The following is a 27,888-nucleotide window of genomic DNA, read 5'->3' as shown; positions in this document are numbered from 1 at the left end:
AAACCTCTTTTAACCATGTTCATTCTTACATGGGTGCGAGGCTGGGGGCCCAAAAGATAGTTGAGTCCTGACTTTCATTGATTGCAATATTTTTTTAGAATGACCCTTTAACAACGACTCTCCACTATCGATACATCATACACCCCCCCCCCCATTCAATTCTGAAATAACCATTCTTACCCTGCGTGAGTCCAAGCAATGCATAGATGGTCAGGTACTTGTCTCTCACTGCATCCGGTTGGGTTCCGTTGACCAACGGTTCATTACTCCAGCGGCTAAGCCACAGGTTACCGCCGACAGAAGCGATGTTGAACAGCATGTAAAGCATTACAATGAGGAGAGATAGGAGTACTCCAACTGAACGAATGTAGGCCCAGAATACTGTCAATTTCACCTGTATAAACAGTATGTGTCAGAGAAGAAAATTACACAGGGGCTTAGGGCAAATTGCCCCCGAAACGTGACCCTTTTTTTAATCATGTCCTTCCTCTTTTTTTTAAGTCATGTTTAAACCTATAAACCTGTTTCGCGATAAATCCCCTGCAATAATTTTTTTTACCTTGCTGCTCACAGACTTATATACTTTCAAGTCTCACACAACTTTTGAGACAAAATTTACGATGCAATGTTACACTACGCAACATTATGTAATTGCATGTCTGACCCTAAATTGCTCAAAAATATGGTTACATATATACAAATTCAACATAAAATGTGTTTTCCTAAAATTCATAAATGAAGGATTATTAATTTCATTGACAATAGTAATTTCATTTGATGCTATTTATGGCTGAAGTAACATTGCCCCGAGTTACGTTGATGAGATAATAATTCTTACATTGCCTAGCTTTGCTTTCTCATCTCGTATCAGCTTCTCCTCCTTATCCCCCATCACAACCTCATCATATGCATCGGTCTTCACAGCAAGATCTGCCTTCTTACTGGGTGTGTTGAAGATATCATACTGTGATATGGCTTCAATTCCTTTGCTGTATTAAAGATAAATACATTTTATGATTATTCTTACAATAAGAAACATCGGAATTCATAAAAATCCTGTCTTGATCATCTTTTCATCTACATAAATATAATAATAATAGCTGGATTTAATAGGCACTTTTTGACTTGAGGATATATATAAAGCACTGCTATTATTACCAGCACTCACTCAAGATTTCTATTGACATATTTCTAACACAATAACATTAACAATAAACTGCACACTGGTCTGTAGACAGCAAAGCATCATCATCAGCTAAGTGTTTCATAAAGCTGTTCGGAAGTAACAAAGCGAATTTATGAATGACTACTTATCCTTTTTGTGGTCAATGATAAACACCAAATATTAATTGGTGATGATTTAGAGCCTACCAAAGAAATACCAGTCGTTCGTCAAGTTGCTTGTAACTTACAAACAGGTTTAGGAAACATCTACGAGAAGAAGAATACTTTGACTTGGATACAAAGGCAGATTATAAATAAGTGAATTGTGGATGTTAGTGTTATGATTGTTCAAATATTTGTTGTCTGCATAACATTCACTGCCAGAAGTAGTTCGAATTGCATGACCATGTCTGTATATCTACAATAATAATATATCATAAAAGTAGTTGTTCGATCTCTTCTCCTAAATGGTGTAGAAACAAAGATTTTCTTGAATTTGAGTTGGCATCAGATGCTACCCAGTATCCATACTCAAAAAAATATTTACATAATACATATTCCCAGTTTGTATGAATGCTACACTAAATTGGTGAGATCGTGTGAAATGGGGACACATGGTCGTATACCACTAAGTCAATAAGATGCATGAATTTAAACTAAACCCTCAATTTTTTTAAATAACTCCTGAACTGCATACATGTACCAGGGGAAATTCTCTGGGTAATGTAACCACAAAACATATAGATTTCAGGCACATAAAATCTATTTGTTTGAGCTGGCTGTGAAAAATCACAAATGTGCAGTTCCATCAAAATTTGCATGTACACAAAGACATATAAAGGCAGCCCATGAATATAAAGCTGAAGCGTTGATGACTGGGTGAGGTTCCGGAAAACCCTACCTTAGTTTCCTGGATTTTCCTTTGAGTGGTTTCAGGTTTCTGATTGGTTCTTTGTCCTCTGTCAGATCCTCCAATGATATGTTGACTATTTGGGTATAACAAAAGGACAAAAAACAAACTTTGTACAGCTTTGAGAATAAGCATGTCTTAATGATGACCAGTGGTGAAGAGTATAGGCAGTACAAGTAATTACCCAAAATCAAACATTATCTGTCAAATATGTTTTTACTATTTTTTTCCTTCTCCTCCTAGTCTCATGTTACACCATGTGTTCTTTCGTGGGCAATTGTTGGTCCTGAAAAGAAATACCCAATCTCACACTTACATAGCATGCTTTTACAATTTTTGTTCATTCTCCTGAAGACGACAAGAACACACTTATCGAACGTCGAGTTTGGGTATTCCTTTTCAGGACCAACAATTGCCCACAAAACAATACATGGTGTACTGTGAAACCACAACGCACTTCTTCTTTGCCATGGCCATGGAAACCTTCAGAAGTTACATCATCCTACTCATCAATTACTATCATCACTGTCAATATAATCTATAATTGGAATGCTTAGAATCATTATTCTTAACATGATTATCATCATGATTACCTCCTACCTTCTCATCATCACCATCAAGTTCATCATCTTCATATTTCATTCAGCTCCACATTTCCTTAGACACACTTCAGTCTACAATCTTACACATGTCATGTAAATTATACAGTGTATACAAATCACTTCAGCTTGTATACCAACCTGGTATATCTTCATCCTCCTCCTCCTCCTCTTCATCCTCCTTCTCATCAGCATCTTGGCTGTAGTTCCTAAGAAACTCAGCGAATGCACCGTTCTGATCCAGGAGATCTTGATAAGAGCCAACCTCAGAGACAGAACCATCGACTATTACAATGATCTGATCAACTTGAGGTAGAAAACTTATCCCATGGGTAACCAGGACACGGGTCTGTCAAGAACATAGAAACAAATGAGGAACTTTAACAAAAGACAGTACCGCATCTTTCATGCCAGAATTCCAACGCTAGTTCTCATATTTATCAAAGACAAAAAAAAAAGGCATATAGCAAATTCACAATGGAAGATGCATACTGCCATGAAAAACATTGTCTAATGTCTATCCATGAAATCCACAATTTCTGTTTTCCTTGAACACAATTTCTTCTTGCGGCAGGTAATGTAAGGAATAGAATTAAGACTCTCTGCCTATAAATAAAAACACTTTTATCATCCCCCTGCATTGCTCTTGATGCACAAGTTTGATTGCCAAAGACATCTCTTTGCCCTGTGCATTATGAAACCTCGAGCAGCTGGATTATTTTCAAAGTTGATGTGGCAAACCATAAAACAATGATCATATGCTACAAGACTATGATTTAACAAGAATTAAGAATAATGAAACAGACATGTACACACAGCACTGTATTAGAGCTTGTTTTTAGCTAATATATTACTTCATGCGGAGTTGACTGAGGCAAGTCAGCACTGGTGATGCTGTAGCAGGGAAACTGTAACCTTACCTTGTTTTTGAGAAGGCCTTCAGGTCCAATGACATGTCCAAAGATATGTTTAGCAACGTGTGCATCCACTGCACTCAAGGGATCATCCAGTAGGTACACATCAGTGTTAGCATAGACAGCTCTGGCCAAACTGACCCTCTGCTTCTGACCCCCACTAAGGTTGATACCCTGTAAACATATCAAAGACAAATACCTCTTCATGGTAGCGAGTCTTACGTCATAGCCAAAACTTGTGCATTTCATAATGAATGTACTACCATTATCATGAATGGCTTGTGGGCTGACCACTTTTTCCTGAAACATACAGGATTGCCAAGCTAAGGGTAAAATTTTGAAAATTAAAGGAACATTCAACTATGAATCCCAAGTAAAGGGGAAAGGGATTACATGAGGTTTGTAATCACTTTGAATGATAAACATGGTAATCAATTCATGGCGTTGAGTAAAATGAAGGTTCACATCTTTCCTTTCCTATAAATGAGAAGAATAACACATATTTCCACCACTTGAGAAAATATAATATCACTATATCAATGAAATTTGTACGAAATCTACCAAACAATGTTATATTTCTCTCTTAAAAGGTAAAGAGGTGGTTTTTGCACCCCACAACACAATGCTTCAAAACTGACTTTAAAACTTTTTTTTTACAACTGATTATCTTGAGAAAACTGACAATGTACAACTTATCAAAAGTTTTATCAGTTACTTATGTTAGAGTTAGGAAGATAAGATTACCTTTTCACCAATCTCTGTCATGTCACCACCTGGTAGCACCTCAAGATCCCTAGCCAATGCACAGGCCTTTATAATATGCTTGTACTTAGTAACATGAAGATCTTTACTGAATATAACGTTGGATCTCAATGTTGCATTCTGGATCCAAGCTTGCTGCGGAACATAGGCAACCGAACCCTGAAAAAAGTAAGGACAAAAAAATATATCACTGATGGTGCTTAATACCCCAGGCCTTACCATGATGGCATGGAGAAAAAATGAGATTAGTTATACAATGTATTTGTAAAAAGGAAAAACATGTTTCATGTTGAAATTTAAATCTACATAAACATTGCTATTAAAGAAATATAGGCAACAAAATAGAGGAGCCCACTACTTGAAACACAACAGCTCTTAAAAAAGCTATTAGTAACTAAAAAAAAGAATACAGTTTTTTTTCAGGAATCTCATTGGGTGATGTATTGTAAGCCCTTCTAGTTGAAATGACAGAAATGTGAAAATATCAAATTTATCTTAGTGTTGCAATTTATGTTACATCTTGTTGAGGAGAAATATACTACAGGGGTTAGAGTAGTGAATGGTAGAGAAAGAGAAAACAATGTTGGATTGCAAAGGCACCATTCTTCATCAAACATGGCAAATGAAAAACTATATAACCCAGAGAGTAAAATGAGGGGGAAATGTAACTTTTCTTTATTGAAAAAATATTTACAACATTGAATATGATTTCAATTTGTTTATTTTAAACTCTTGCATAGACTGGGATTAATCAGTACTATCTTTTAAATCCTGACAAAATTTTGTTAGATCAATAAAAGTGCTAGAGTAAAACTGATATAATACTACATGGGAGACTTACCTGCATAAAGACTTTACCATCTATTTTCTCCATCTCTCCAAGTAATGCAGATAGAAGAGATGACTTGCCACATCCAACCTGTCCAACTACTGCTACCAAAGAACCTTGCTTGATGTCAAGATTGATGCTAATAAAATAAAAAATAGAGAAATGCTTCATCTTCCTACTTTCCTTTGGTAACTTTTTAAAGATAAATTCCAGTTCTGGTAACGATCTCAAAATGACTTTTTACAGAATCCAATATAATGACCACCCAAGTGTCTGTTTGTATGAATAAAAAATATGTGCCAAAGAATTGTGTAATTGCTGAGAAATAAGCAAAATAAGCGCGGATTCGGTCACTTCCGTCGGGTCTTTATTCCAGCAATAATAATACACTGTCCCACGTGTGCCTATCTGTGTTGGCGATCTTCAGTGTGATCGTATTTCAGCTTAGATTTTATGATTTCACAAGTTCAGTTTATGTAACTGTACCAGATCTAGATCCACGATGATATAGTCATACTTGGTTTTACAGACTTTCTCACGGAATTAGTGTACTACCGCAACTACTATCATTAAGCTTTAAGAAATAAGCTGCATTCCCCTAAGACCCCTATATGCAGTTGTCAAAGTAGTTTGAAGTGTGATTGGTAGCATTTACATAATTTTGAATGCGAAAACAGTGTTATAGTGGATGGATGTGCAATATACCTATGATGTGGACAATTTTGTATAACATTTACATTAGGTGTACGGGACTGTGCATGAAATGCCCTTTGTACATATCGATTACTATCGATGCATTTTCCTGTGTGCTTGCAATGCAAGCTAGAACAGCAACTATTTTGATTCAGAAAGAAAGAGGTTTTAAACTACTTTACACTAGAAGCATCAGCTGGGGTGTGAGTGGTCACAAATAAAAAAAGATCTGAAAAAAGCTGAGGAGTGTTGAAAAAGTCTGAAATAGAACAAGCTCCAAAATTTTTGTACAGAGGAAAAACAAATAAAGCTGAAAATAAAAACAACAACAAATCCGAAACCAGCTAAAAATCTGAACTCTCACACCCCTGCATCAGAGGGTCTACTAGAGTTACTGCTACGTTTTCTTATGAACTCCCAATTTCAAATCCATTTTCACATACAAAGCAAGTTTAACATGACGGTCTAAATCTAAACTAATATATGGAAACAGGTAACATATGTGACTGAAAATGGAATACAAGAAAATTCAGTTCACAAATATAATTCTGAAAAAAACTCAGGAATAAATCTATATGAAATAGCTAAAAACTAACTGAATCTGTATGAAATAAGGTAAAACTAACTTTGTAAGAGTTGTTTTTTCTTCTCTATCCCAAGTGAAATGACCATTATCCACAGTTATTGAGTGACCTGAAATACAAAGAGATCGCAAAAGAAATATAAGAAATAACTTTAAGCTAATATTCATTCAAAAAATATAAACTTTCGATCATGACTAGATGCACTGAAGTTCATGAATTACAACTTCAATTCAATGTTAACACTTTCTATCATTTGGTGATTTTAAGTGATTTGTATTAGCCATCTTTATGTGTTATGCAACTTTGCACAAAAATATGAAATAGATTAACAAAGAGAGTGTATATGATACAAAAAGCCAAGATGAGTCTTTACCAACAACAAGTTAAGAAAAGCTAAATTATTTCCAAGTCATACTGTTATAGACATATTCATTCTAAAATAAAGGAATAAGAATATTTGATACAAGAACACTGTAGACTCAAAAAGAAAAATCCACTGAAACTGAAAATCATTTCCTACAAACCTGGCATGTTGAAATGGTCAACATTCTGAGGGTCAAGCTGCTCATTCTTTAAGAACTTCTCCAAACGCTTCAATGATACACTTGTCTGTGGCAATAAAAATTACCATGAACACAATAACCACATTTTGCTAAAAAGGATAATTACCATTTTTTGTTATGTAGTCCAATAAATCATGATGAAGAGCCATATAAAAAATTACATAAAATGCAACAGAAAAATGAGTTGATAGATAAACCCATGTGCCATTTTTTTTATCAGTATCTTTCACTTAATGCTAAACAATGTAAATGAAAGTAATTACTATCAGTCTTAAATTGGCAATGCACCGGGAATACATAAGTTTACCATGATTATCAACATATTTCTAAAATCCTGAACATATGTTTGATCACTTTCATTTATTTCAGACAATATTTTATGGGAAAATGAAACAATATTAATGCAGCCAATTTTAAGAAAAGCCACCAAAAAGACTTGAAAATATGAACAGTCACGAATAAAGAAGCTTTCAAGATTTTTTTTTCAGAATGACAATTTCCATGTGGGCTACCAATCACGAAATAACTTGTTGGATCTATCCTAATATTTTCCTGCAGCCATGAGAATGTTAATCAATAGCAACATGAAATTAATCAATAAACTTTCCATACCTGCACTATATTAGAGATGAGATTTGGCATGATGGTGAGGGGGAATCTCAGGATATTAAAAAGAGCAATGGAAACAAAGGCTTTCTCTGCATCAAGAATGTTGTTCTCATTCGATACCACATACACTGCAAACGTTGTCACAGAAACCTAAGACAAATGTGAGAGGGAGAAATAACATAAATTTCTTATGTATCCAATATTCTATTGATAAAATTACCAATCAGCTGTACGGTCTCAGGATGACCTAATGGCAAAATAAATACACTGTCAGGACACAGTATCAATAAGGATCCACTTTACAGGAATTTGTTTGCTCAAATCATTGTAAAAAGAGAGAATGAAGCTCACTGTGACAAAGTGCATATTCATTGCAGTAAAATAATTTTTTTTCATTTGTATAGCGCTTTGTAAATTTTGAAAAATTGTTTAATTAGAAGTAATTATTACTATCAGTAATAATAAAACAGAAGAAGAGAAAGGGGAAGAGGAGAAGAAGGAAGAATAATAATATAGCATTTATGAGACCCAAATAACCTAGTTTAGTATATGTAATAAATATATCATCCCGGCTTTAGCTCCAGCTGCTTGGTGCATTCAATGAATTAATCCTGCCAGTTACACATTCACCTGGGTTGAGTGCAACACAATATGCAACAATTTTTGCTGAAGAAAATTGATTTCAGATATTTTCTCTATATACAAACTAAATTAAAATGAATTAATCCAGAAAATCTACATGGGTTCAGGGCAGATTCAAACCCACATTTGTGAATTTGGGTCAATGATTTCAACTAATATCAGAATACAATTCAATGGGTTAACAAGTGAATTAAAGAAAAGAGATTGAGGGAGGCAAGCTTTCCTTACCAGAACAGGTGCGCAGGTCCATGTGAATGAAGTGAAAGCATTAAGATAAGCAGCAAGACGTAGTACTTTCAATTCTTTATCTCTGATGGCAAGAATCTTGGCTTGAAAGGACTCCTCCCAGGCATATAGCTTCAGTACCTTGATACCACTAAGCACCTCACTCATTAGTTTGATTCGGGCATCCTTGTACTGCATCTGCTTCACCTGATTCAGTAATAAAAGAAAGTATAAGCAGTTTTGTTTCATGTTTGTATTGTATCTTACTTGGTACACTGTATATTTGCAGATTATTTAAAATACCAATCCAACATCCAATCAGGTGAATGTACACATATCTCCACCATGGCGTACACATGTTAAGGCTAAACTGAATTAGTCTTGGTGTGCATTAGAATAAATTCATTTGCCTCACTACAAATACACCACAAACATTAATTTACATCACGAGGCATAATTTCCATCACCAACCTTTTGAATATGTATAATACCAGAAAAAAAGTGTACTTTACCCTGAAGCAAATCAGAATTGGAGGACTACACTGGACTCAAGACCAATCTCTTGATTAAAGTGTCAATTATGATCTGTGCCTGCAGACCATTGATATCCAAAAACTGGAAGGAGCTTGTTGTGCACTGCCACACACCTGACCTTGAAGCTACAGGAAAAGTACTCCAAGTGCACAATAAAGAGTATTTGGGGCCTTACCAATGCATAAATACTTCACCCACATGCACATGCAATTGAAACAGTGTGGAACTTTGTGCACACTTGACCTTTTGGCCTATTGGAGTACTTTTCTGGCCTCAAAAGAGCACGTTGTACCTCTATCCACATATTGATACCGATGCTGCAGAATACAGTGGTGCTAAAAATTAGTGAACCCCACCAGAAAACAAACATTTCTAAAAGTGTTCAAGTTCTGCCATGTTTATCCTATTTAATTGTTTTTATTTCGTTCAATAAATTTTGTTTCTCTGGGCTGGCCAAACAGAGTAATGTTGTTGTCTACATCCAACACTCAGCATGAAGGAGTGCATTTTGTGGCAGAGTTCAACTTTATAACACCATTGTATGTCCTCCTAGCTTCTGTTTATGTATCTTTATTTTTCTATATCATGTTAAATACTAATTGTCTGCTTACCTGTAGTTTCCTTGCTTGCATAGCTACAAATGCATTGATGGGGATGATCAGGATCATAACCCCTAACCCAGCCAGTACCGATGGCCCCAAGGTCTGCCACAGGAAGTACAGAGCGACAGAGATCTGGAACGGTGCTGACCATAACATGTTGAGATAGGTACATAGATCCATGAAACGTTGGGCATCTACCGACATCAGGTTGACTATCTCACCAACGGTGGCTCCTTTCCGTGCTGCACTGGATAGCTGTAATGACTTTTTTTTATTAAAAAGGGAAGCATGATGCATTTTGTAAGTAAATTTTCAATGATAAATCAACCAATAAGATGCAAAGATTTAAGTAGCTTTTAACAGGGCACCATTTCATCAACGCTGTCACTTATGTTTATCAACACTGGAAGTGAGGCAGAAGGCTTATTAACACAGTACCTATTTCTGCTCGTGGCATTCCAATTTTTATTACATACATGTATATTAATGTGCATTCTTTGTTCCCTTTAATTGCTTTGTATTCTTTGTATTATCTTCATATTGAATTCATGAGTGAATTTTCAAAAAACCTTTATTTTCTTCAATGGAATCTTGCCCAATAAAATGGAATATTCGGAAATACTTCCTGTTGTGAAGACTACAAGAAGAAAACGACATTAAGTTGGACAGAAAGAATCAAACAGACACCTTGTTGCTGGTATAAAACTTGAAAGATGTACATTACAATATGAAAGTAGCATATACATGGGCAGAGGAGTGGATAGATAGTCCATGGGGTTGCAAGGATGCTTTATTGTGGCTGCCGTCCTTTATCCTCAATAAACAAGAGTTTCTGCTAAATACTTTCACTCCAACATGACATTTAAGTTTGATGGAAGGAATCAAACAAATACCTTGTTGCTGGTATAAAACTTGAAAGATGTACATTACAAGAATATGAAAGTTGCATATACATGGGCAGAGGAGTGGATAGATAGTCCATGGGGTTGCAAGGATGCTTTATTGTGGCTGCCGTCCTTTATCCTCAATAAACAAGAGTTCTGCTAAATACTTTCACTCCAACATGACACGACATTAAAGTTTGATGGAAAGAATCAAACAAATACCTTGTTGCTGGTATAAAACTTGAAAGATGTACATTACAAGAATATGAAAGTTGCATATACATGGGCAGAGGAGTGGATAGATAGTCCATGGGGTTGCAAGGATGCTTTATTGTGGCTGCCGTCCTTTATCCTCAATAAACAAGAGTTCTGCTAAATACTTTCACTCCAACATGACACGACATTAAAGTTTGATGGAAAGAATCAAACAGATACCTTGTTCTTGGTATAAAACTTGAAAGATGTACATTACAAGAATATGAAAGTTGCATATACATGGGCAGAGGAGTGGATAGATAGTCCATGGGATAGCAAGGATGCTTTATTGTGGCTGCCGTCCTTTATCCTCAATAAACAGATTTTCGGCTAAATACTCTCACTCCAACATCAACTAGATAGAGGACAACAGAAGGAGATTGCAATGAGAAAGGCTCACCTAGCTAGATGTGAAAGATTAGCTCAAATGAAAGCTATAGAGCTGAGCGAATACGATTCAAAAATTTTAATTTGGAGGAATGGGAAAAGAAGAAAAGAGAGGGAATGCAAAGATTTTTAGATTCCCAGGAAAAGATCCACCTTAACCAGCCAGAAGAAACAGGAATTCAGAGAACCAATTCAGTACCTGGTCTCAACAACCCAGGGGTGCCAGCTGGGTGGCAAAGTCTAGCATCATTGTTGCATCGCCAAAATCACATGCATTGCTATTGGAGAAAGTGAAGTCAGTAACCAGTTGGCTGCAACTAGTCAACTACCAAAGATCAATGTTCCAATGTTTAGTGGTGTACCAATTAATTTTCCTTTTGTGGAAATATGCATTTGATTGCATGGTGGATGCTAAGCCAATTAGTAACTCTAATAAATTAAACTATTTGAACACCTATGTTTGTGGAAAGGCTAAAGAAATCATTGAACAATATTTGTTATCAAGAGAGTACAATGTTTATCAGAAGGCTTGTGTGGAAATGGAAAATAGATTTGGCAACCCAAGTGCTCTTAGTGTTGCATACACAAGAAAGTTCTGTTCATGGCCAAGTATTGAAAGTAAAGATGTAAGTGGATTGAGATTTCCTGCAGAAGGCCTTGTCAGTCAAGACAAAGATAAAGAACCAAGGAATCCTGGATTTTCCCCAAGAGAATGTGAAGCTCGTAGCGAAGTTGCCAAAGTACTTGGAATATGGACGGTGAGATGAATTGAGAGATGGTATGAAACTAACAGCCCACTATGTAAACCCCCATTCTTTAGTTTTCTAGAATTTGTGTAGAGAGCAGCTGATATAGCGAACATTCCAGAGTTGGAACCTTTAAACTCATCAAGTCGATCTCCAATTGGTAGAAATGCAGAGTTTTGCAATCTCTGGACTATAGGAGGAATCCAATAGGTCGTCATGTCCTTTCTGTGATGGAAGGCATCACATCAAATCATGTGCAAGGTTCATGAGGAAACCCATTGTAGAAAGAAGATTCTAGAAGATTCTTCTTGAAGAGAATGTTGTGTTTTGATTGTGCTCTCACAGATGAACATCATGATAGAGACTGTAGACATAAGAGAGTGTGTATCATCTGTGGAGGTAGACACTTAACTTGTCTACATGAAGAAAAGTAAAAGAAGACAGAAAGACCAGAAATTCCTGATCAAGGAGCCAACACAACATAATAACCAATTTATTTGATGTAATTCTTCGTTTCGTTTCTATTTTATTTTCTTAATCTCGTCTTTCCTCTTTATCCTTTCCTTTTTTAATCTTCTCCTAATAATTTAGCTGGAGTTGTCATCTCGGATTTTGGACCGTGGGATGTAGGAAAATTCAAGTTCCACATAAGCCATACCATGTCTGTTTAAGGGACATCCATATCATCACATCTTGGACCTTCAGACACTGATGGTGAGTGCATTACGAAGATTGAATACGATGGACACCCGATAGATCGACCGACCCTTCTTGGACAAATTGGAGAAACGCATTACGTCAGTGTTGGCCCAAAGGAACCTGGAGATCCGATTGTAAACAAGCCCGCACAATAAAAAAACCCAGTTCTAGACAATGAAGACTCCATTTACAGTGAAGACGTACCTGCATAATCAAATGAAGATGGACCAGTGGACTTGGCAAACCCTCCTGTGAGAATAAAACGAGATATCTGCAACTTTGTTGAAGAAACTTGGGACGACAATGACAAATACAAGTGTTTACAGACGTAAATCTGCCCAGATCAGGTGGCCACAGGAGACGCTTTCAGGTGGCTTGGCTAAAACAGTTCCAAGGCCTATGTGACACTTCCATCGATGACGCATGTTACTGTAAATACTGTGTTTTTTTATTCCGGGAAGTGCAGGACAGGGCTATCTTGTCTCGGCCGGATTCAAGTCGTGGAAGGATGCAAAGACCAGATTTCGAGGTCATTTCTACAGTAAACAATAAGATGGGACCAAAAGAGCATCAGGATTTGATGCACATATGCCTAGCTGTGAACAATGGTACAGCTTTGTATCAGTGATGAAGGGGAGACGTCTGTAAAAAGATAACCAAATCAACTTGAAGGTTTCAGCAACAATGCAACAGAATCGTCAAGGCTTGAAGCCCATATACAAGGTGGTAGTAACACTTGCCCGTCAAGGACTGGCGTTTAGGGGACATCCAGACAGTGAAGTCAATCAGAGTGATCCCAAGATACAGTAGTCGTTGGAAATACAACTTATACAATGATACAATTTATCTGCTATGTTTATTTTCCAATTGTCTACAATGTCCCTTGATTTGTGTATGAACAGCTGCAATAAATTTGTTATATTATTTCAAATAATGTTTTCTATATTATGTTGGTATGAATATCATTTGAAGTGAATGAATGATGAAGATTACTAAAAAACAAGAACTACACATCAGCGCGCATCCTCTTTGCAAAAATTGACCAATGGGGCAATACCTTTTACACTGGACACATTTGGGATTTTTTAGTCTGACACTGAGTCACTCGTAACTCTTTATGAAAACACACCCAAGAACTGAGATATATCTTGAAACCATAGAAGTATGATTACCTTTCTATAAACCACACCAATGATGGAGGATCTGAGATGCATTCCCACGATGAAGCAGCGATGAAAATACTGATGTAATACACATGAGTTGAACATTGACATCATAAGCATTGATCCTGCGTAGAAGAAACCTCTCCATTGCCATATACTAGCATCCTCTGTGAAGTTGATTAATAATCTATTCAAACAAAAGAAAGTAAATAAATGAAATATAAATGAACACTATTTTTAAAGAGCATACGTAATCCAGTAATGTTGAACTTAACTTAATATTGTTGAACTAAATTAATTATCTACCTTGTCCATAAGAGTGACAATGACATTCTCTGAGAATGAAGCACTTGTGGTATCTGCAACACCTGAGTGAATTTCTATCCATTTTTTTAATTAAAAGATTCATTATCAACCCAAACATAAGATTCTGACTTGCCCACCTAAGACAATGCAGAATATGCACTTTACCCACCCATTGGTAAGCAAGATTATGCACGTTATTTACATCTTATATCAAAGACAAAGTTATTCAAGAAGTACAGACCTGGGGGTTAACCGACAGCAATCAATCATGGATGAATTTAGGGAGCTTGGTAACTACAAACTTCTCCACTCCCTGGGGAGCAAGAGTACTGATACTTAAAACTTAAACATTCTTTACATCTCATAGCACAAGGTAATCCTGCATGTACATACCTCAGTATCTGTGGGTTGACAAAGATCAAACAATCATGGATGAACTTGAGGAGCACAGCGACTAGGAACTTCTCTCCGTTACTCATGGCGACAGCTCTAAACAATGATGCTTTACTGCTGCCATCTATGAACTCAACCTGTGGTACAGCCACAGCCTGGGTATAACCATCTATGTTGTCTTTTGATGCTGCGTCAGATGGTGGACGATACACTCTGGTATGGGTACCATTGGGGGATTTCCCGTCTTGGTCAAGTTCAGTCATAGCGTACTTCTGACCATCACTGGGATGATTCAATGAGGCATTGGATAATGCTCCGTGCTTGGAACGATTTGCCCTGGGAGATAATACAAGAAAGAAACGTGTTCAAAACATAGTTTCAGGGCCTTCTAACACAGAGGTCTGTGGTGATTGTACATTTGTCAGAACAATTATGATTGGTTAATCGTCAGTCTTTGGAACAAGATGTTCATGCAACAATGATCTTGATTGGCTTAGGCCTTTATTTTGACTGATAGCAGGATTTTGTGATACAAGGCCCTGGTCAAAATCATAAATAGTGGATATAGCAAACTGCCTTTACAGTTACTGTGGAAGGTTTTTATAATGCACATTATCACTGGTGCTTGCTGCACGGAATGGAACCATTAGAATCTTGTAATAACCATGGATATTTTTTTTTAAAGGAAAACATCTGAGCAAATAATTGAAAAAGAGATCAATACTCTTTATACAAGTTCTTGAAACAGTCACTTCAATCTCATCAATTTATTTTCAATCTAGTTTTTATTCTAACCATGATACTTGCAGTATTTAAGAAATGATTTACAGTTTGAAAGGATACCTACGAGAACAGGCCTTGCCTCTTCAGCTCCATCTCTCTGGAATGCTCTTCCATTGAGGATCTGATCAGCAGAATCGCTTGAATCATTTAAAAAAAGTATTTAAAACCCTTTCTTCTTCATTTTGTTGAATATTTTAAGGTAATTTGACCTGTTCACATACCCACATTAGCAATCATTATCTTATCTGTAATTTCTCCTCCATCCCTCTGCACCTCTGAATATAGATGGCATATAATATATGCATCACTGCAATATCAGCCCTTACCCCAGGCACTTGTATTCCCCAGATATGCCACTAAATGTACCTACCTATGAACCTCCTTTATCCAACTTCTTTCAAATTCTGGGACGACTGTACAAGCTTTATCTCTGCTGAGAAGTGACCACAGATCCACTCTCTCCAAACTCTTCTTATATCCTCTGATTACCATACTGTAGAAATTAAAATCAAACAGGAAGTACAGGTACACACAGTCTTGGAAATCTTTTCCAAACGGAGGAGATATTTAATATCAAAATGGTTTTCTTAATCTGTGACCTGCTGTACACAAGGTTGCAATAATAATAATAATAATTAAAATTAAGAGCCCAAAGTCCATCTATAACTGATCCATCATTTATCTAATTGAAGGCTGACTGATGCAAAGTAACATGTTGCAACCATACATATAATAATCACTCAAATTTAACTTCAGTAGCAGTGAAAAGACAGAATTTTTTTAATCTATCCAAATGAAAATCGTGTAGTTTATGCTTTTATCATATGAAAATCATGAAATGTAAGACAAATCCTGTTTTTAGTGTCTCTGTTCTCTCAAAAATATGGTTTTGTTTTCTTAAAATAAAAACGATCGTCCAAATATCAGATTGTTGATTTTGTAAATTTTCCAACTTTTCCCACAGATAACATACATTTATATGATATTGACTGGCCTTGAGGGGAACATCAAATATATTGCCAGCAAAATTAATCATATTGGCCTGAGTCTTTAGACGAGGGCAATATGGGTCATTTAAGGGCAATATATTTGATGTTCCCCGAAAGAAGAGCCAGTCAATATTTTTATTATCATCCAAATCAGATATCTAAAGCAAAAATCATGATAATGGGGATATTTCTTTTAAAAATAGAGTTCTGTTGTGTCATGTTAATATCGGTCTAGGCTCTGCACTTTACCATTATGACGTACTTGCAAGCGCTCGGATTCAGCGTTGTCTTTATTATGACGTATATTGTTGGTGGGCGGATCCTTATGAAGCGTATCTCTTTATACGCATCCACAAATTCCCGGATGTGAGACCAGGGAAAATACAAAGGTATATTTTGCTTCGTCTCTGCATGCAAAGTAAATACGCGCACTGAGACCGAGGAAAATACAAACAATATACCTACCCTTCCCGATATTCAGAAAATGTAGGGCAATACGGTTTTGTAAATGACCAGCTCAGATGTCTGATACGGGTGATAATTGTAATGAATGCCATTTTTAAGTCCATTTATTGCACATATGTGAGAAAGGTGCCATAAGAAGCCGATATCTTAAAGACAAATGATCTCAGCAAATTTTTACATCTTTATTATTTCTGAAGGTATTATTTATAGAGGAGATCTGGGGCCCCATTCATAGAGGAATTGCAACTGTTGTAACTTTGACATGATGGCAACTACCATGGTAACGGGGCTCAGCAGCCAATCAGAATCAAGGTTGCCATGGTAGTTGCCATAATGGCAAAGTTACAACAGTTGCAAGTCCTTTATGAAACAGGCCCCTCATGAATTTCAAGAAAATGTGTTTGATATAATTGCATTGAAGTGTCCAGTTAATATAAGATACAGCTCCACACATTTACGGGCAAAAGTAAAGTGAAATTAATAAAATGTCAAGATCAGTGAGTGACCTTTGACCTCAGTGATCCTTGATCTTCCTTACCTTGTAAACCACCAGAATGTGACAACAGACAAGAATGAAGCTCTAGCTTCTGGGCAAGGATTCTGTGTAACAACAAATAAGATGAAGAAATTCACAAGCAAAACATTATTGACTTTAATTTATTATTTTTAAAATGAAATTGCAGATTTTTCCCCCAGTATACATATTTTTCATGACAAGTAAAGTGCCAAATATTAACCACTTGACTGCACATCATATAATAGCATGTGATCTCAGCTCTGCAATGCCATGCATGCATTCAACCTGCATATATGCATGTTCTTCACAGGAAAATATGATTTGATAACGATAGTTCCCCCAAATCCTGCTTCAATATCATGAAAATTTGTCATTGCATGAATGGGAAAATCACAGCAAGTTCATGAGGTATTGATTTGAATGGAAAATTCAAAGTACAAATATTGACTATGCTTCAGCAAAATCTATGTCATGTAGCATACAACGATCTTTTGATTATTTGATCAGGTGCATTTGTGATCTTACGTCTGGCATTCAAAATCAGCTAATCCTAGTAGTACAAGAAGATGACAATAACCTTTTGATTCATCTATACTAAGATCTATGTATGAAACATGATTTATTCATAATATTTCTGAATACAAAATCTGTTCTGTTCCATCACAACAGGGTCCTGTTATACTACAACACGTTCATTATCAGCAAAATCAAAATATGTAATGATTTTAGTAGTTTCAAACTGTTATTGCCAGTTTTTGAAAACAAGTTATATGAATGAGGGCCTAGGGGAACCACAAAGAGGGTGCCTATTTTAGAAGACAACAACCCTGGTTGGTGTTTCATAAAGCTGTTCATATGTTAAGAGCGACTTTAAGAACAACTAATGATCCTTTCTTGTGTCAAATGGAATATTCACTGGCAATGGTTTAGCGCATAAGAAAGGATCACCGGTCGTTCTTAAAGTCGTTCTTAACTTAAGAACAGCTTTATGAAACGTACCCCTGGTGTAATATGAAAATGTAAAAGCAGGGAATAATTTTGCTTTACAAATCTGAACAGCATTTTGGTCATGAAACAAAATCTCTTAACTTAGTAATGTACAGTCCTATGTACAACTATGCTATACAAAAGGCTAAATGCATAGCAGTCTTTCAAAAATGTGGAGCAAATTGCATTGCGATACCAGGAAAATTAATCCCTGTAAAAGTAAAATAAATGTAAGCAAGTAAAAGAAATATATCAAAGTACATGTACTTTCATGGTTTTCATGTAATCTTTACAATTAGGGCAATTTAATAAAGTACATGTATCATATCCTATCCCCTATATTTGAGACCTTCTTAAAGTGATTTGCCCCTTTTTTAGCGAACATGAAAGGTTGCAATGCTCCAAAAATATAATGCTTGAGCATTTTGCATTTGAAATGAAGTAAAAAAGGGAACCAATAGGGTCAGACAGACAAAAATGTAGGCTATTACATCAATGAGCAGACATTTGCAATTAGGGAAACATTTATCTTGATTTTTAGCATGTAATTTGACTCAACAAACTTACAATATCGGCAATATCTGGCGAGTAATATGGCATCTCATCTGCAAAGGCAACAAGAACTAACTGACCAATCAGGAGAAAGAAGTAAAGGTAAAAGGTCACATATCGGAATGCATCCTGTGAACCCTGCAAAAAATAAGATAACACAAACATTTCTGCTATTAAATTTTCTGAAAGAAAAAAAAACTTTTCCCACTGGATTACATCAAAAAAAAATTCTCATGGTCGCAATTTAGAATTAATGAACAAAATCTGAAAATTATGGAACATTAGCCATTTCATATACAAAAAAATGTGCTTTCTTCGACTGAAAATTGAATTAAAGATTCTGAACTACGAATCTTGTATGAAAAGTCACTTCCCTGCAAAAAAGTCATAGGCATTAATACATATAGATTTGATAGTTCCAATCACTTTCCATAAATAAGCTTTATATTTTTTCACATTTCATAATTTTCATTCTAAACTCTACATGTAAGTTATACCACATTCCATCATTCCATATCATTTGCATGAAAAAATGCATTGTATTGCAGATACCACAGTAACCCCAGAAAATTACATGCACAATTAAACTGGAAGTAAACTTGCTATTTACATGCAATGTAGTTTGTAGTTGGGAAATGCTCAGTGTAAGTTAAAGAGAAATGCCAGTAGTTGCAGTAAACACTGATTTCATGAGAAAGTCTGTAAAACCAGGCTTAATTGTCAGTATATCATCGAGGATCTAGATCTGGTACAGTCACATAAACTGAACTTTGTGAAATCTTGAAATCTACGCTGAAAAATGTTCACACTGAAGATCACCAACACAGATATGCACACGTGGGACAGTGTATAAATATTGCTGGAATAAAGACCTGACGGAAGTGACCGAATCCGCACTTATTTTGCTTATTCCTCAGCAATTACACAATTTCTTCCAGAATCCTTTGTCACATACTTTTTATTCATACAGACACTTGGGTGGTCATTATATTAGATTCTGTGAAAAATCATTTTGAGATCGTTACCAAAACTGGAATTTATCTTTAATATTTGAATGCAATGAACTATTAATTGAAATAGAATTCATTAAGCAATGGAAGCGTGAAAATAATGTTTAGAGATAAACAAATACTTTCTGATACATGAACACAGTAAAATGAAAATTCTATATTTTGTAGGTAAATATATATAATAGGAGGGGAGGTAAAGTATAAATTTTGTTGATCATAAGCCGTGTTCATAAATGTTGAGGTTTTACGAAACTGTGGTTGAGCTTTATAAACTTACTTGATATTTTGCATTAATTGCCTTTGAGTGAAACTCTGCCACTGCACATATAATACTGATAAGATAAAATATAAAGAGCACACCGGATGATTGAAGACCTTTCCTTCTCTCTATATGGATGAGGATCAGGGATACAACCTGTCATACAAACAAACAAAATTGGTCATCAAAGAATAAAATGAGGATTATACACAAACATGCATACAAGGTTCATCCCAGTTTGAACTCACCATTGTTACAGCTAATGATATGGATGGCAGTGTAATGCAGAAATGTTATACAGTGCATCCCACAAAAAACGAAACAGAGGTTTAATCACAAATACAATAGGCAAATGACCTATCATTGTAAAGCTTAGAATCTCCTCTTTCAGTTGATATAACAGACAAGATTTTTCATCCACACATAAGTGAGTAAAAACTATTTGAAGAAACGACAGCAAAAAAGTCATTTGGCGGGGGGTATGAAAATTTCAAAAAGTAAATGACATGCCTAAAAAATACAAAATCTGCTCTTTAATTTGACAGCTAAATCACAGAAAATGGTCAAGAAATAACAATGTTATGTTTCTTCGAAACAATGCTTGCATTTCCATAATTTTATGAAATAAACCTGTTTTCACCGGTTTCCCACCTAAACTATCGCACGGTTAACAAAAGATTTTACGCCTGGCTGATCGTCAACAAAACGGATTGTCAAGTAAATCTGAAAGCTATCCTGTAAAACCTCTTCATTTTATGAAATTATTGGAATTCAAGCTTTAATTCTAGTAAACAGAACTTTATCATTTATTGACCATTTTCTGTAATTGGGGTATCAAATTAAAGAGCAGATATTGAACCTTTTAAAGATGTGATTTTCTTTTTGAAATGCAGATACTGCCCGCAAAGTGACTTTTGATTTCCTTTCTTCAAATTGTTTTTGCTCACTCATGCATGACTTAGGAATACTCTAAGTTATTTCAAATGAAAGAGGGGATTCTAAGCTTTGCAATGATAGGTCATTTGTCTATTGTATTTGTTAAATCATCAATAATTCTTGGTTTCATTTTTTCTGGGACGCACTGTGCATCCAAGTATACGTCTAGGTGTGAACTCACCATGGTTATTGCTAATATTGCGCGAGTTTCACTGCTATACATTATGTATGCTTCATTCAATTGTGAACATGTCATTGTCATTGCTACGTGTAATATTGCTGGTGGGACTCTGTGCAAGTATACCGCTGTATGCATGCTTCCTCAGAGTATGAACTCTCTATTATTGTGCTAATATTGCTGGTGTGACAATGTATATTGTATAACGCCTACTTAGCTTGTTGTACGCAATCAAATGGGAGGCTGAATGTCACACATTCGTACCGTTGCACACAAGACGTACCATCCAAAATGTACCATTGCACGGCTTTAGGAGGTGACATCACAATGCGATTTCATTGAATAAGGTGACAATGCGCGTACAGCCCGCTGGCTAAATGCGCAATGCTGTCCAAGATCATGTGCGCTTGTGGGCCCGGCTTGTGGGATTTTGCTTTTCGCTTTCAACATTTTTGCTCCCTTTTCATGGATTACTGCAGGGAAAAACTCTTGTGTTTTTTTCATATTTTCGCTAGATTCCGAGGCGTTGTACAACACAAATAGCGAATATTCTTATTCGTGCAATGGTGCGAGATTTCGCATTCGGTGAAAGAAAGAAACGCTCTATTCAACTCGGCTAACGCCTCGTTGAATAGAGCATCTTTCTTTCACCTCATGCGAAATCTCGCACCATCGCACTCATGCCTATTCGCTATTTGTATACTGTTGTATGCTTCAGAGTGTGAACTCACTAAATTGTTATTGCTGGTGTGACTATGTATTATGCTGTTTGTACGGTTCATCTGAGTGTGAACTCACCATTGTTATTGCTAATATTGATGGCGTGACAATGTAGACTGCAGAAATTTAATCTGAGTGTGAACTCATTGTCGTTTTTGCTAATATTGATGGTGTGACTACATGTATGTATTATGCTGTTTGTACGGTTCACCTGAGTGTGAACTCATCATTGTTATTGCTAATATTGCTGGTGTGACTGCAGCAAATTTCATCTGAGTGTGAACTCACCATTGTTATTGCTAATATTGATGGTGTGACTATGTATACTGCTGGCAATCCTCCATCAATCTGCACCATGTCTGCTATTCCTTTGCAGACATCTAATACAGGTAGTAGGATGAGCAGCAACCCAAGACACTATTCAAATAGAGAGAGCATTACAAATTAAAGGGAGTCGTCGGCTTCTCTTTACATACAAAATTGAAATTAACAAATACAAGTGGAGGTGCCGTGGCTGAGTGGTCTAAGGCGCCTGGCTATACATGTACATGGAAAGTCCGGGGTTTGATCCCCGGCCTCGGCACCTATGCCCATGAGCAAGGCATTTAATCTACATGTACAATGCTCTTTTATCCTGCTTTCAAATAAATGGCAATGCTATATATATGCATTTATGGGAAACTAGGTGTGTACTTATTGTTAAACAAACAAATCGATGTATAATTTAATAACGTACCACACGCTAATACTGTTATAAAAATTGTAAATTATCTTCCACCACAAATCCTCTCATACTTACAAAATTATACATAAATTTCAAGATAAGAAATGTGAGGATTAATAATGAATTCAAATTCACATATTGAACAATTCAATACACTGGGTGATTACAAGTTTGACCTTACTGAGCTGATGTTGTTGTTGAAAGCAGGATCAAGGTTGCCTTTCCTAGCTCCATACCGTTTACAATAGGATGATCAGATCCACTATCCATAGCTCAAAACATATCGTGCCAGGTGGGTGTTTCATAAAGCTGTTCGAATAATCACTAATGATCCTTTCAATTGTGGTAAATGGTAAATTCATTGGTGATGGTTTAGCGAATAAGAAAGGATCACCAGTCGTTCTTAAAGTCGCTCTTAACTTACAAAAAGCTTTATGAAATAGACCCCAGCCCCCAGGACCCGTGTATCAAGTTTGATGTATGTAATGCTGATTTTAAAAATCTACCCAATACCAACTTCAAAAGGTTAAACACTGAACATGAATTCAAACAATATGCATTTATACAGTAAAAAATCAAAACAAATTTGATTAATGTTAAAGGGGTTAAAGGGTACTAATACACATTCATAAACACAGAATATATGTACTGTAACACCTAGAAATGTAAGACCTAGAAATAAAAAAAATAAGTTTGATCTTACCAACTTAGCCTTGTGAAGTTTTGATATACGGATGAAGCCTTTGTCATTGTGCTTCAGGAAGAGAAGATAGAAAGGTACAACACCCAAAAGGAAAGCCGGAGGTATCCATGATAATACTGTCTCTTGAAAACATGGTGTTACATCAGGTACTGACGAGTTCAATAAAGATGGGTCCTGGAATTGATCCAACAAGAGAAACAATGGTGTCAGGTCTAATGATATAACATCACGCACAATTTCAACTAGAGTCACTGAGTCAATTGATCCAAATAGAATGGATTACAACATGTACGATGCATATTCATGCCATGTTGATATGGTCTACAGAGTACATACATATGTATGTATGTACATGTACATGATATAATGAGGCGTAGATATACATGTACATGATCTCTGGGGAGCGTTTCATCAATATTTTCATCTGACAAGTTGTCAGATCTGACGTCTTTCCATGATTTTGATTGGCTGAGGCACCGTTCCTATGGTAACTGTCGGATAAAATGGGACTTGTCGGATAAAACGTCCGACGATTCCTTTCATGAAACGCCCCCCTGATTGCACTTCTTTGTAAATCCCTGAGTCCTTCCAGACACCTCCATTAGACTATGATTTTATTCCGCATTCCCCTGGCCCATGTTCTGAAATTCAACCCCCCCCCCCACTTCTCAAATCCTTGGAATTACATACATGTATATACCCTGGTACATAAATGATGCAGGATCATTTATTTGCTGTGACAAACATGAATACAAGCAATTCTGTCAAGTACCTACGAAAAGCCTAAATTGTATCAGGGAAGAGGGGGAAACATTCCACTCTCCTGATTGTACATATTCATTCAAAGTGACATTCATGCTTGTTTACCCTGTACAAGAAATTATTTACCAAAGAATAGTAAATTTACAGAAGTTTAAACAATAGAGACTATCTCTTATCTAAGAAGCATTTCTTGTCCATTGGAGGTTAATGATCATATGTAAACATGCCTATTTCATCGTTGTATGATGTGTAAACAATCAGTTAACTGTGTAAATAGGGTCAATGTCTTCACCTATTCTTGTGTGCAAATATTATCAGTGTACATTAAATCAGATCAAACGCAGCCGATGCATGATTACACAAGAAATAGTGTACACTGTGCATGTATACAACTGTGCACACGAAGCAAATTATATAATTTTGTACATAAATGCTTTAAACTTTTCCGGCATTGATGTCTTACATGTATTTAATATTTGAAGTTTACAGTACATGCTTGTCAATATACTTTACTCTGTATATCAACAACAGAAAACTGATCAATGAAAAAAATAACAGGTTTTCCAAATTCTATTAAAAAAAATTTTTACATGAGATTTACAAATGTATTTATTACATGCTATCTTTCTGGCTTTCCATCAGATACCAAGCGTTATACATGTACATATGGCACAATGCACAATATGTCATGCCAAAATACTGTTGAATCCATGTGAATGTTGCATGGTTATTTACATGTACCATGATGGTTATGCACCTGACACTATAGCCCGTATTCTGAAGTCGGGTTTAACTTAAACTCAGGTTTAAAGTTGTGGTTAAAGTATGGACAGCCAATCGCTACATAAGCACTAACCATAGAGACATCATACTTCAGCTCATTCGGCTGTCAAATCATTTCTAATTGTGTAGGACGTATAAATAAATGATTGTCTTCACCATCGGTGAATCGGGAAAGAGCACAGTAAACATGAGAAACATACAACTTAATAAAAAAATTGATACTTTTGGCTTTCCATACTTAAACCACAACTTTAAACCTGAGTTTAAGTTAAACCCGACTTCAGAATACAGGCTTATGTACCTGGGTACAATTGATAATGACCTGAATGTTTGTGCAGTCAAGTACTTGTATTCAAATTACTCTCTTCCAAATAGTGAAGGTGTAGGCTACATACCATTATAAAAAGTACATCAACAACAGAGTTCATCATACATGCACAATGGAGTTTATAAATGTATAAAGGTTTATATCATACTGTACTTCCTCTAGTTCTACAATTAACAAATTGTGTAACACTTAACAGAAAATTATCTAAACCCTATCAAAGGCATTGTTCTTGAACATCAACTGTCATCATTTATGGAAGGGGTCATAGCAAAGTGCTGTACATGTAATGTATGTTCATCAATCAGCAACAAGTTCACATGCACACTCTTGATGAACAATAACCAGTGATTTCCCATTCATATTGAAATAAGGAAGTCATTAGGAAACAATTCATAGGAGATACAGACTGAGTGTAAAATGGTCAATGGGGTCATTATATTACAACAATACCAAAATGTAAACATCTGCGACCTTAAATAATCAGTTTTATTACACATATGGCCTGGTTGTGTAACATTTATAGCTGGAGATACTGCTTTATATGTATCTACATATATGTATCTACATATACATGTACAGCTTCTTCATTTCAAAAGCACTTCCTAATATTCAAGAAACCTACATGTACATGACAATAGGTCAGTAGCACTGTCAACGGTTTGAGTTGAATCACAACAAGTAAAAAAACAAAAAAGTGCTCCCTATCACTGGCCATTCCAATACAGGCAAACTAAAAAAAAATTCATGTATTTTGGGCTAACTGTACAAATTTCATATGGAAACTCAAACTCTTTCACAACATCTAAATTAGTTGAAACTTTGTTGATCTTCAAAGATAAGAATCAAAGGTGAGCACAAGGTCCAGTTTCATAAAAATGTATATTATAAAATCAACTTCAGCCAATTAAATGCCACTATTGAAATGATGTCATCATTGTAGTTTGTAATTTTTCTCAATGACACCTTTTAAAGGAGAATCCAGCCTTGGCCATATAATGTTGTGTTGGAAAGGAGAAAATAATTCAAACAGAATGGTGAAATTTTGAAAGAAATCGGACAAGCAATAAGAAAGTTTTGGCTGTTTAAGATCCCTAAGATTATGCGGTGCTGCACCAGCCCGAGTTTGCTCATTCTTCAGATTTTAGTCCGATCGGCCCTCTTTGCGATTAATCTTGAGACTCAAGAAACCCCGTCTCCACCTGCAAGAAGAGCGATTCCTGCTCAAGTGAGGCATCGATGCATTATGGTCTGAGCTGTGAATAAATAATCCTGAGTGCATCTGCACCTGCAAATTGGTGGGATAATTCGTAAAATAGCGTGCTATTTTGCAAATAATCCCAAATTGACTGCGATTGATCTCAAGATTAATCCTACGAACTACATGTAGCACGATAATTGCGTCTCCATCACAAATAATCTCGAGATTGTTCACGTCGGGATAATTTACCGGATCAGAAATAGCGCGCTAATTTGAAAACTTGGGCTGATACATACGGCCCTTATATTTCAAATTTGCCTTGAAGTAAATCATGACAAGGGGCAAAGCCAAAGACAACTTTCACCTCTAGGCCATTATCAAGAATCTCTCAAGTACCCATTCCCCTGGGGTAGTATTAGGTAGTATATTTGTTTTATGTCCTCAAGAAAAAAAAAAAGACAATTTGAAAACTTTGGGGAAAAAATGACACTTTAGCCACTTGGAAGAGTAGTCCTTGCCTTATACAACGCTCGACATTAACGGTGGGCAAGGGCCACTAGAAATTCACCTCAGGCAACCATTATTGAAAAATGCTGAGTTGTGGTGACGCGAATCGGGCAACCAATAATTTTTAAAGTAGTTTTATCAACTTTCTACAGTTCAAATTGCAAGCCAGATCGTCTTCAGACTTTTTCTTCAATCTACATAACACACAGATACATACAGAAAAAGTTTGCCTAGTCATGACAATACGTACAGTGTACTGTACCGCTAGCATACAGTAGAAATATCCAGCCAGCTGGCGCCGGCACATATGCAAGGCATTTATAAGCTGAATGAAGCCAATGCAACTAGCAGCCCACGGACGTAGCTGCTATACGAAATATAGCTGCTATTAAGAAATCTTCCAAAGATCTTTGAAAATCTAGGTCAAAGTCACTTTCAAGTTTTAACACCACTGAAATGTCCTTCTACAGTCCCTATTACTAAAATCTGGTGTACTCTGATTTGAAAACATTAGAAAAAGGAATTATGACCTCTCTTTTGGCTCAAAAAGACTGAATTTTACATAAATTTAATTAATACACACAAAAACACATAGGTGAGTACACTTCAGTCCCACGTGTGCATTTGTATGTGTGTTGATACTTTAATAGTTTCTTTCAAAGCTGTGTCTTTTCTACATGTAGCCAAAATCAAACAGATAATTTTTTTCTTTATTGTTTATAATTGACTTCTTAAACCACTCTTGAGAAACTACATGTAAATACTTTGGGAAGGCACTTCATTGATATGAAATGTGCAATTTTCCGACATTTTGGCAAATATAGGGGAGCTCTTTTCTCACACTTTTTTTCCAGATATAACTTTCGCCGTTCCCTTATCGTTTTTTTCTCTTTCATTTTTTTGACAGTGGTACCCCTTCTCATTGACTTTGCCTGAATAAATAATATGACATAAAAAGATTAATTTAATACAAACTGAATGATATAGAAATGCCCCATTCCCAAAAGGCACTTATTATATATAG

At 36.0% G+C, this 27,888-nt stretch overlaps 1 protein-coding gene across 4 annotated transcripts in view; it reads right to left on the bottom strand.

Annotated features, from left to right (window-relative positions):
• LOC121423292 (multidrug resistance-associated protein 1-like) overlaps nt 1-27,888 on the bottom strand; it is a 53,796-nt gene that overhangs the window by 23,986 nt on the left and 1,922 nt on the right. For all 4 annotated transcript variants that reach the window (XM_041618632.1, XM_041618631.1, XM_041618630.1 and 1 more), the window contains exons 2-21: nt 23,287-23,460; nt 22,148-22,276; nt 20,044-20,181; nt 18,772-18,894; nt 17,239-17,300; nt 15,617-15,739; nt 14,464-14,799; nt 13,774-13,951; nt 9,640-9,894; nt 8,498-8,701; nt 7,631-7,777; nt 6,980-7,064; nt 6,498-6,564; nt 5,191-5,317; nt 4,332-4,508; nt 3,594-3,761; nt 2,815-3,022; nt 2,066-2,150; nt 839-989; nt 181-394 (exon numbers count right to left, since the gene is read on the bottom strand). In XM_041618632.1, coding sequence (XP_041474566.1) covers nt 181-394; nt 839-989; nt 2,066-2,150; nt 2,815-3,022; nt 3,594-3,761; nt 4,332-4,508; nt 5,191-5,317; nt 6,498-6,564; nt 6,980-7,064; nt 7,631-7,777; nt 8,498-8,701; nt 9,640-9,894; nt 13,774-13,951; nt 14,464-14,799; nt 15,617-15,739; nt 17,239-17,300; nt 18,772-18,894; nt 20,044-20,181; nt 22,148-22,276; nt 23,287-23,460 — 3,151 coding nt within the window. The remainder of the gene's footprint in view (nt 1-180; nt 395-838; nt 990-2,065; nt 2,151-2,814; nt 3,023-3,593; nt 3,762-4,331; nt 4,509-5,190; nt 5,318-6,497; nt 6,565-6,979; nt 7,065-7,630; nt 7,778-8,497; nt 8,702-9,639; nt 9,895-13,773; nt 13,952-14,463; nt 14,800-15,616; nt 15,740-17,238; nt 17,301-18,771; nt 18,895-20,043; nt 20,182-22,147; nt 22,277-23,286; nt 23,461-27,888) is intronic.

Source organism: Lytechinus variegatus, chromosome 10, assembly GCF_018143015.1.
Source record: "Lytechinus variegatus isolate NC3 chromosome 10, Lvar_3.0, whole genome shotgun sequence".
Classification (NCBI taxonomy): Eukaryota; Metazoa; Echinodermata; class Echinoidea; order Temnopleuroida; family Toxopneustidae; genus Lytechinus; species Lytechinus variegatus.
This window is presented reverse-complemented; position numbering and strand designations above follow the sequence as displayed.